Here is an 11,996-nt window from a genome sequence, read left to right as displayed (position 1 = left end):
CAACTGCAAGATGCTATCCTATCAATATGGGCCAACATTTCTAAAGAATGCTTTCAGCACCTTGTTGAATCAATGCCACGTAGAATTAAGGCAGTTCTTAAGGCGAAAGGGGGTCAAACACAGTATTAGTATGGTGTTCCTAATAATCCTTTAGGTGAGTGTATTTCTACATGTATTTATGTAAACTGTATGTTTGTCTATGTGTAGCACCTTATCGCTAAAGCAAATTCCTCGTAACACCATCTGGCCCAGACTGAAACAGACAAACTTTGTCCAATAAACTTGTCATAAATATAATCAGCCAAACAATTGTAATGTGTGTAAACTCTTTTTACTAAAGTTTTCTGGACTTGAGTCTGAAATATTTTTTGTGACTTTTTTTATCCACTAAGCACTGTGAACCTAATGAACCTAAGTAATCTTTTGTACTTGGTTCAGACCAAAGGAAATTAATAATGTCATCTATCTTAAAGAATGACACTGAATCAATGGGTGAGAGAGGAGGAGGAGAGAACAGAGAGAGAGGATGACAGTGGAAGTGTTGGAAGACACAGTGAGATTGTGAGTGGGTGGCAGGCTCCGCCACAGTCTCATTGTGCTTATAGCTCATTGTCTGTCAGTCCACTGGTATTTTTAACCAGAAGAGGAGTAAAAAGAGAGATTACAAAAAAGGTGGTACTCCTTTCACATGTTTTCCTACGTACACTGCATTTTAAATCTCTTTTCTGATTACTCAGTAAATGGCTTTGGATATAAGCAGTGTCTGACCATTTTGTTTTTACGTGCATTCATGTTGAGATTTAGAAACCAGTATCATCACAAACAGTATGCCTGAAGGACAATAAGTATACAAAATAATAGATCAAATTTTAAATATTATAGCTTCTTATTGATACGGTCATAGAATCCTTGAATGATCCTGCCACAAATTTTTTGATTAAATGTTTAAACTTAAAAATATATTCCAGCCATAACACCAGCCATGTCAGGTTTGACGTGTTTTGAAGCACGATCAATTAAGAGGCAGTAGAGCACTTCAGCCTTACTACTAGCTGTTACTTCTTGTCTCTGGGAAAAATAACAGAGAAGTTGAGAGTATAAACAAGTTTCTATAATGTCTATTTTTGTCTGTTTTTGTCTCTGCTGTATTATGCTAATGAAGAAGATACGAGCGCAGGTGTAGAATCCCTGTCTCTACCTTTAACTCCATACCTGCAGAATAAAAAAACGTCTATCCATTTTGTTGCGTAAAAGAAGGTGCAAAATCTAGACTAAGTAGATTCCCAACAAAACATGTACCAAATCCAAACCAGTATTATTCAGATACTGTAACTGTTGAATGGTTCATGCTCTTTGGGACACTTCACTTGGTAAAGACTCCAGCATTAGATGATCATGATCATTTATGAAGAGATGTGGAAAAAGGCAATCAAATGTCTTCATTGGTCATAATTAGTTAGTGTGAAGCTTGTAGGGCATAAGAGAGTGAAAGTTCAAGCCTCCAGGAGAGAAAAACATATTTTATAGTGGTAAATAATAATTGTCACTATGAACTGTAATTGGCGTGATGGGTGCAAAGGAGCCAGCTTTTTAAACAAAGGTCAGATTCAGGTGACCCATCCTCACAGAACTGACTGGCATACTGCCATTATAGGTGTATGTACAGTGCAAACTTGTACATTGGGCTCTAAGCGTTGACAAAATGCTCCTGAATACTGCATTATTTTGGCTGAACAGCTTTAGTGTAAACACTGACAGAGGACTGCAGCTGCTGCTGTTGTGCTGCTGGCATATTGCTGTCCCTGTGCGTCCCGTATAGACAAAGTGTTAACAGCAATCAGTGGCACATACATGAAGCAAAGCCTGCAAGCTAGTTCAGGCAGAAAACTTAAGATAACGACTGCTACTATCACTACAACATATCCAAAGCATTCTTTTCATTAAGACCTCATTAAACTGTCAGTACTTTTCATACTCTTATGCTGCCATGATTTTTGCCACAATCAATCTGCGTGAAAAATGAAGATAGCAGGACAGGCTTGATAATGCTAATAAGCAGTAACAGTCCGAGTGTGGAGCTAAAAACTCTCTAAGATAATCTCCTAATACAACAACAATACATTGTAATATTGGTACACAAGCATATAGAACTTTATGGCGTAGCATTTATAATATAAAATCCATCTGCTGAGGAAGATTGTTTGACTACTAATGCACCTTTCAATCTTTGTTTGATTTATTTATGGACAGCATTTATAATACTTCATATGCTGAATTTAAGGGGGAAAACATATAAATAATCAAATGTCTATAAAATAAAGAGGATCCACAGTGTGGGGTTCAGAGTGGATGAGAGTATTTCTAAATGGGAGAAACCAGATGGCAGTGTATTGAATCAAACAGGGTCATGGACACCATTTACCACAACCAAGGCCCCCAGCTTAGCCAATCAATCAGGCTACCTCACCCCTCGCTGTGCATCCCCCCACACTTGAAACGATGTGTATGTGCATGCGTATAGTACATCAGTGGGTACTACCAAGGTCTGGCTATCGACTTCTATTGCCCTCTTCACCTCAGACCCTTTAGCCGTAACTTTCCTATGGAGAGAAAGAGCAGGGACTGGAGGGAACACGCAGTTTACACTTTAGACATGGCAGCGGGAAAAGGTGAGCTGAAATGCAACTTGTTGGTGATGATAGAGAGAAAGAAAATAGTTATTTTGGGGGAGTGGCTTTTGAGGGAGCCCTGAAGAGAGGTGGTGGGATTTTTTCAGTTGGAGAAAGAATTACCTTCCAATACTTTAATAGTTGAATGCCTGAAAGGATAATTCTGGTTTTTTATATATATATGCTTTGTCAGGCTTTCTCAAAGCGTTGGTATTAGACATATGCATTAGTTATTACAGATAAAATTCAGCACCTCCTGCCTTCAATGGATGCAAAACTGCCCTTAGTCTTCTCAGAAGCACCTTCTAAGCTCACTTGATATTTGGACTGTTTTGCTACCATCAACCTTCACCAAATTACTTCAGTTGTGTCCTTGTCCAAACCAACAACCTGCCTCACAGACCCCATCCCAACCAAACTGCTCAAAGCCCTCACTTGGCAGTAGTTTGTTAAATATTATCAACCTTTCCTTGACAACATGCTATGTACCTCAGTTTTTTAAATAAGCGGTTATTAAACCGCTTCTTAAAAAGCCTACTCTTGATCCAACAACAGTTAAATAGTCACAGACCAATATCTAACCTTCCCTTCATATCCCAGATCCTTGAAAAAACTGTGGCAAATCAACTCTGTGAATTTTTGCATCGCATCAACTTATTAGAAAAATTTCAGCCAGGTTTCACAATGCATTATAGTACAAAGAAAATTCTGGTAAAAATCTCTAATGATCTTTTGACTGCATCAGATAAGGGACTAGTCTCTGTATTGGTCTTGCTAGATCTAAGTGCAGCATTTGATACAATTGATCACCATATTTTACTACAGAGACTTACTTATGCACTTAATTGCCATAAAAGGAACTGCTTTAAGCTGGTTTAAATCTTACTTATCAGATCACACCCAGTCTACTCTGTACATGTAAATGAGTCCTCTCTGCAGAGCAAAGTCACCCATGGAGTTCCACAAGGTTCAGTCCTTGGACCTATTTTATTCACCTTATATATGCTTCTGCTTGTTAACATCATTAGGAACCATAGTATAAATTTCCATTGTTATGCTGATGACACTCAGTTATACCTTTCTATCAGACCTGACAAAACCAACCAGTTAGCTAGGCTTCAAGTGTGTATTACGGATGAGAAGACCAGGATGTCTTTTAATTTCTTGATGTTGAACATAGAAAAAACTAAGGTTGTAGAACTTGGACGCAAACACCTCCGAGACACATTGTCATAGTTGAGACATAGTTGCTTTGGATGGCATTGCCGTGGCCTCCAGCACCACCGTGAGGAATCTGGGAGTTATTATTGATACACAAGCAAACTACAAGGACCGACTACTGCCCCACTAGAACACTGCACTCCCAAAATGCAGGGCTACTTGTAGTGCCTAGGGTCTCTACACGAATGGGAGCCAGAGCCTTCAGCCATCAGACACCTGTGGAATCAGACCCCTGTTTGGGTTCGGGAAGCAACCAACTTTTCCATATTTAAGAGTAGGCTAAAAAAAATTATTTTTAGTAAATTTTTTAGTTAGGGATGTTTTTTATTTATTTTGTGAGAAGGCTTCTAGTTAGGGCTAGGGTATTTTATGAATTTTATAAAATTTTAAATTTTTAAGTTTATTTCTTGTTGTTTTATAATTGTGTATTTTATTGTTTGTTTGTTTTTAATGTGTGTATCTTGTTATGTGTTCTCAGTCATTTTATCCAGTTCTGCAATCTTTGTGTTTTCTGTAAAGTGTACTGTGACCATACAGCTGGTGATTTTACACTTTAAATACATTTTTGACTTGACATACAGCAGTGTTAATGCTAATATATGTATATCATTCTTAAAAACTCCTCCTGCTTTTTGCCTTAATGTAAATATTCAAGCTAACAGTGTACAAGCAGTCTGCATTTAACTAGTTAGTGTAGCCTGATGATGACCAAATTATGCATAAACAAAAAGACAAACTACTCTTATTTTATGTGGATGTGACTGATGTAATGTTTTAACCACAGATGATTCCACAGGTAAACGTGAAGAAGTGAACACACCTGTATTTAATAAGCAATAAATTATGAAACATCAAAGAATTATCTCCTAACTTGATTTGTTTGCTAAATCATAACTTAATATCTGCTTGCGGGCAATGAGAAAAAGTCTCTCAACAGTTAAACTGTTCTTCATTTATTGCCTAAATTCCACACTTAATTAAGACTTCTTAATCTGGTCTCCTCAATGCAGTTTGCCTTAAGTAGAGCAGTGTAGATTTATTTTAAGGATCATGCAATTAATCTGAAGACATTGACATTCCTATGCCCCTAAGCTTAAAGCAGGCAAAAGTCATCGATATCTGTCTTGTACCTGCCTACAGCGGACGAAATAAACATCAGCTCTAACAGATTGCAGTTAATTAAACAACACATAGTTTAGTTTTCCAGATGTTGTACAAAGACGTTGGGAAGAGAGAGTAATATGAAGGGAGAAACAGGAGTATGGGAGATTTCAAGCACAAGAAAAAGCTAGATATTGAAGTCAAAGGAAAGAATTAATCTGCATAGAGTGTGACAGATTGACAATGTGAGAAACAGTCTTTGAGTTCGAAGAAGTGATAAAGCCTCAGCAGAAAACCTGACAATAGAAGACAGACTGACACACTGACAGACAGATTGACAGACAGATAGACTGATGTCGGCAGCCCATTGCAGCAGCCATCTAAGACACAAATTAACATGTTATCATAATTTGAATTTGTTGATTTCAAAATAATTTTTTTAAAGTTCCATTCAGTATGTAGAGTGACAACAGTGTTGATAATTTAAGGGAATAGTTCAACATATTTGGAAATTCACTTATTTGCACAAACAGACCAAAGTCTCTATACACTATGTGTGTGTGGGTGTGTGTGTGTGTGTGTGTGTGTGTGTGTGTTGCAGGAGAGCCAGTGGCTGGACAGTGTGTCTCTGCTGATTAAGGACTCCTTGGAAGGGGACATGATTGACAACCTCTCCGGGTCAGTTTTTCACCACTATTGCTCTCCTCCTGTGTGCAAGGATTGTAAGGGCCACCCACAAGAGGTTAGTGGGGTCGTACCCGCATACACACACTTGCAGATCATAAATTCTCTCTTTTTCATTCTACCTAGAAAGTTATTCTTTTTACTCATGTAGTGGTGTTAATAAAGGTTTTGTTCTACCAATGAGCACTGTATTTCCTTATGCATCAGGAGCTGAAAAAACTGAAACAAATACCATATTTTTGTAAACTTGGGTACATAATTGTACTTTTGAGGTACAGGTAAAATGACTAAGATAAAGGGTACACTAATGTACTTGTATAGTATAGGATACTGCCCCAGTGACAAGCTTATGTACTCCGAAAGAAGCAGGTTTTACACTCCAAAATAAACACCAGTGCTCTAGAGTCTCTACACAAACTATGTCTGTAGAAATAAACCAAGCCAGTGTGTTTCTTTGTGAAATACAGAGAGGTAGAAAGAAATGTGTGTATGTATCCCATAATATATGTGGCTATACCATATCACATCAGCCACGTGATGTGGTATAGCCTTGTGTCTGAGTGCGTAGATTCTCACATGATTAAATCTCATGAATGTGTGGAGCTGCACCAAACCTTAAAGCAACAGTGTGTGAAATCTATTTATATATTTGCGTATCTATCCCCAGACATAAAGCCATTATATTCAAAAGACACAACCCTTCTTTTCTGTGAAATTTGTGTGTTACCATGATACACAAACCTTTCAGTCATGACAGTATTGAGTTAAGGATTCCGAAGACTGGCTGATGAAATAAAAATTGTATCCCTCAATGTTACTGAAAGAGGAAGGCTTAATGATTTTTATATGATCATCCTGTTTTGCACAATTTCATTTAATTCCAAATAAAATCAGATAAAGGTAATATCCAGCTTTTTATTTGGGATAAATATAGAAATAGCTAGATTCAATATTGAATAGCTTAGCTGTAAAAACTTCGCTCCATATTAATTTCTGTAGCTGGTTAGAATGTTCTGACATTTTCTCTGCCTAACACAAACATGCAATTTCTCTCTCAAAGGTTCAAATATACATTTCAGCACCAAATGATTTACACTCTAAACCTGGTTGCTCACCAGGTGCATTCACTCATGAAGCACACAGACACGTGAAAACATTAGTGACACATTTTAACTAAAACCAATTTCAGCGCAGAGCAGAGGTGATTTCATTATTTCAAAGTGATAAATGTGCAGATTGCATACTTCAATATGTAGCTGTGTGGTTGTAGTGTGTGTGTGTCATATGAGTCACTGTCGATGTGTTTTAGCTATCATGATGCATCTGAAGAAGTGTGGCCTATGTGGGTAGTGCTTGTGCTTCTGGCATCATATTACTATCTACATACAATCACTGCTTCACCCAAGACCCCTATAGCAGGATATTTACTGTTCTCAAATAAAAGGTATTGACATGCATGGTTGTTGGCTGGAATGCAAATATGCTATAATGTAAAGTGGCCAGCATTTCTTACAGTATATTTTTAAGTTTATTCTCCACTCATCTCTTCTCCTTTCTTCTCTTTTCTTCTTTGTTCCTTTTCCCTAAACCCTCAATATTTATTTGATCTTCTGGTGACAATGTGGGCAATTTTAGAATATTTCTTCAAACCACTCTGCTTAATCTATATTAATTTATACGTATTTGTTTCCTATGTTCCGTAATTAGCGTTGGTTGATTTGAATGGGAGTAACATTCATGATTTAACAGATTTGTGAAGAAAAAAAAAGCTTTTGAAAAAAAACATCTTTTTCACACATGACATTTTCATACCAGCAATTTTTGGTAAATTTGTGTTTTCCTACAGATTTTTTGTCTGATTTATCATGTCTGTTCATGTTGCCGTATGTAAAACTCATTTTGATATCAATCACTTTGTGAAAAGCGTTAATTTGCATTGCAAATGTTTCTCAGTTTGTAGAACTTCAATTAATAATTTGAAATGTTTCCCCCCAATAGCTAAACTAACTTAATCTAATCACGTGCATCTTTTTTTTTGTTTGGATATCATCACCAATTTCATTATGAATCAGTAGCAAGGTGTGATGACATCACTATCTGTTGATAAATTATACTGTAGATGCAACTTGACTTGTTACTTGGTGTGTCTGACAGATCCGATTGGCAGAGGTGGAGCAGGCATCTCTGATGTCAGAGCAGCTGTCAGACAAGTCATCGTCTCTGGCACTGCCTGATGACCTCAGCCTGGATGAACACACTAGCTACCAGCTGCTGGCAAGAGACAGCGAAGTACTCATACACACACAAAAACTTAAATTCTATGTCATTTCACACTTGGGGATCTTACTCTTACTTACACATGCCTTGTGACAACATGTATGCTTGCATGAACACACAAACACACATCAACATAATTGGGGCTTTGTGTAAAATGATTATTTATTGACTTAAAGGGGCTATATATAGTTTTCAGCGGCCACTTGTGGTGCAGTTTTTAGATTTCAACCAGGTGTGTGCTTATGTGTGTGCTTGAATTCATGAGTGAGCAAATTCCAACACACAAAGACAGACTCAATAAGAGACAGCTTCACACAACATGCTATAAATTCCCACTGCAAAGTTACAGTAATATTTTTATCAGCTTGAAGTTGAAGTAATCCATGCTCGTTACATGATAACGTTACATTGACTGCATTTAGTCAGCGTTAGCTCACCTGCCTGCTTTTCAGTAGCTAACATTAATATTTGTGTATCTTTCATCAGAGGCTCAGCAATGTCAGCACAGCTAAATGTATAGGATGATAATGAAACGGTTAGTGAGCTGGACTGAATATTATCCAGCCTTTTAAACTACTGTTTTTCTGCACATGTAGCCTGTTTATAAGAGCAGTTACAAAACGTTATCAGTGCTAGGACCACTATTATTTATCATCTACCCCCTCCCTTTTGGCAACATCTCTCCGGTGCTACAACATCTATTTTCACTGTTACACTGACGATACACAGCTTTATCTGTCCACAAATCCCAGCTACACACTCCCCTCCAGTACACCCATTGCCTGTCTACACATACAGACATGGATGACAACTAATTACCTACAACTCAACAATAGAAAGACTGAGCTACTGCTCATTGGTTCAAAATCTACTTTGTCAAAAACCAACATCAGCTCACTACACCATACCTGTTCCCATGCAGGTTAAGAGCCTTTGTGTTATATTGGACAGTACCCTCTCTTACTCCAGCCATATCAATAACGTATCCACGCCTTTTTCCACATACAAAACATCTCCAGACTACGCCCTGCTCTAACTCAACACTCAGCGGAAGTCCTAGTAAATGCCTTGGTCACATCACACAATGATTACTGCAATGCAGTTTTAGTAGGCATTCCTAACAAACTTATTCACCGACTGGATTTCATCCAAAATGGTGTAGCGAGGATCATAACATGCTCCAAGTCCACAGAACATGTCACTCCTCTGCTGATTCAACTACGCTATCTCCCTGTATCACAAAGGATTGACTTTAAAATAACATTCAAAGCCCTACACAATCTGTCTCCTACTTATCTGACTGACCTCATTCAGACCTACACTCCATCTCGTTCCTTGAAGTTTTCCACAACAAGTCTTTTGGCACTACCAACAATTAACCTCAGTACAATGGGTGCTAGGGCCTTCTCCTATGCTTCACCCAAACTCCGGAACTCTCTCCCCCCAACATCCATTCACTGGACTCTATAACAAAATTCAAAACTACGGTCAAAACTCATCTATAAATTAGCATACTCACTGTAATAAAGTACTACACTGATTCCCATTTGACTGTTGATGTTTTAATTTTTTTTTAACTTTCGTTTTTATGCTGTTTTTATGATGCTATGTACTGCTGCTGCTTGTCGTATTTTAGGATGTACAGTTAGGGGAAAAAATTATTTGACACCCTGCTGATTTTGTACGTTTACCCACTGACAAAGAAATTATCAGTCTATAATTTTAATGGTAGGTTTATTTGAACAGTGACAGACAGAATAACAAAAAGAAAATCTGAAAAATGCATGTCAAGAATGTTTTAAATGTTATAAATTGATTTGCATTTTAATAAGTGAAATAAGTATTTGACCCCCTCTCAATCAAAAAGATTTCTGCCCCCCAAGTGTCTTTTATACAGGCAACGAGCTGAGATCACGTTTGTTACCTCTATAAAAGACACCCCTCCACAGAAGCAATCAATCGATCAGATTCCAAACTCTTCACCATGGCCAAGACCAAAGAGCTCTCCAAGGATGTCAGGGACAAGATTGTAGACCTACACAAGGCTGAAATGGGCTACAAGACCATCGCCAAGCAGTTTGGTGAGAAGTTGACAACAGTTGGTGCGATTATTTGCAAATGGAAGAAACTCAAAACAACTGTCAATCTCCCTTGGTCTGGGGCTCCATGCAAGATCTCACCTCGTGGAGTTGCAATGATCATGAGAACAGTGAGGAATCAGTCCAGAACTACACCGGGGGATCTTGTCAATGATCTCAAGGCAGCTGGGACCATAGTCACCAAGAAAACAATCATAACACAATACTCCGTGAAGGACTGAAATCCTACAGCGCCCGCCAGGTCCCCCTGCTCAAGAAAGCACATGTACAGGCCCATCTGAAGTTTGCCAATGAACATCTGAAGATGTGGGTGAAAGTGTTGTGGTCAGATGAGACCAAAATCGAGTTATTTGGCATCAACTCAACTCAACTTTTTGGAGAAGGAGGAATGCTGCCGAAGACCCCAAAAACACCACCCCCACCGTCACAAACATGGAGGTGGAAACATTATGCTTTCGGGGACAACTTCACCACATCAAAGGGACAATGGAGCCGTGTACCGTCAAATCTTGGGTGAGAACCTCCTTCCCTCAGCCAGGGCATTGAAAATCGGTCGTGGATGGGTATTCCAGCATGACAATGACCCAAAACGCACGGCCAAGGCAACAAAGGAATGGCTCAAAAAGAAGCACATTAAGGTCCTGGAGTGGCCTAACCAGTCCCCAGACCTTAATCCTGTAGTGGATCAGCCAGTGTGTTTTAATCATTTTATGCCAAAAAGGAAGATCAACAATATCTCACTTTGTGTCCCCTGAGAGAAAGGCCTCCTCCCAAGGCTTTCACAGGAAAAGACTCAGCTTTGGGGTATAGAAATACACCTGCACAAGCTCAAACAGACATAAAGACTACAAACTGTGTATTCTGAGAGACATCCTAGACACCCTGACCATAAAGGTGTCACCCTGACCATAAAGGCCCCCCGACGCTGCCCAGGACGAGCCAAATGGCAGGGTAACCATGCCCCCCTTCTAATTACTCCAAAAATCAAAGAACCCCTTTCCTTTTTCTTTTTTTTTTCCCTTTCTTTTTTAAACCTGTCCTGCCCAGCAGCCTGGTATAGAATATGATGAGCTGGATACCATATTGTGCTTGTTGTCACCGGGCAGGGGGGCAGACGTGGGGATGGGGGGGCACAAACAGACAGAGAAGAGAACGGGGATGGAAGGCAGGGACATTGTATAGGGAATAGGAGAGGGAAACACCAATTGCAGAAAGCAACAAAACCTGCAATAGAGAGAGAGGGGGGCTTGGGGAGGAAAAAACAACAACAAACAAACAAACACAAAAAAAACAAACAATAAAAATAATAATAATAGTAAAAGACAACCAGCCGAACAGCAGCAATAAACAGCTGACATAGTATCACAAGAGAAAAATGAAAACAAGAAACAGTCACGCACAATAAATAAGCAACACAGCACAGCAACGAGAGCTGGAATAATAACAATTAATTTAAATAAGTAACTGAAAGAAAAGCATCAGGAATAAATCTACAAGGGACAACCTAAATTTGTTTGTGTCTGTGTGAGACTGTGTGTGTCTGTGTGCGTGTGGGTGAATGTGTCTGTATGTGTGTGTGTACATGTGCATGCGCATAAGCCTGTTGTTAGTGAGAGTGGGACGCCACGACTGTGCCAAACTGACCCCAGCAACAGGAAAGAAAGAACCCCAGTAGGCAATAAAAAGAAAAAAAATTTATAAATAAAAAAAAAATTATAAATTAATAAAAATGTGACTCCCAGATGCACCGCGATGCAAACGCGGAAGACACCGACCCAACCAACAGACGCCCAAAAAAGAACGACCATCCAAATGCCAGTTGACAACGCAATGCCGACGGAACGCAAGAGGCGTAACCCGCAGAAGAGCAGCGCGGACCGACCGCGACACACACACACAACATAGACCAGTGCCCCCCCCCCCCCCCCCCCCCCCCCCCCCCCCC

General features: G+C 39.2%; 1 protein-coding gene across 3 annotated transcripts in view; it reads left to right on the top strand.

Annotated features, from left to right (window-relative positions):
• LOC123969108 (voltage-dependent T-type calcium channel subunit alpha-1I-like) overlaps window positions 1-11,996 on the top strand; it is a 232,829-nt gene that overhangs the window by 207,689 nt on the left and 13,144 nt on the right. For all 3 annotated transcript variants that reach the window (XM_046046199.1, XM_046046198.1, XM_046046200.1), the window contains 2 exons: window positions 5,593-5,733; window positions 7,830-7,964. In XM_046046199.1, the coding sequence (XP_045902155.1) occupies window positions 5,593-5,733; window positions 7,830-7,964 (276 nt within the window). The remainder of the gene's footprint in view (window positions 1-5,592; window positions 5,734-7,829; window positions 7,965-11,996) is intronic.

Source organism: Micropterus dolomieu, linkage group LG04 (genome assembly GCF_021292245.1).
Source record: "Micropterus dolomieu isolate WLL.071019.BEF.003 ecotype Adirondacks linkage group LG04, ASM2129224v1, whole genome shotgun sequence".
Taxonomy (NCBI): Eukaryota; Metazoa; Chordata; class Actinopteri; order Centrarchiformes; family Centrarchidae; genus Micropterus; species Micropterus dolomieu.
This window is presented reverse-complemented; position numbering and strand designations above follow the sequence as displayed.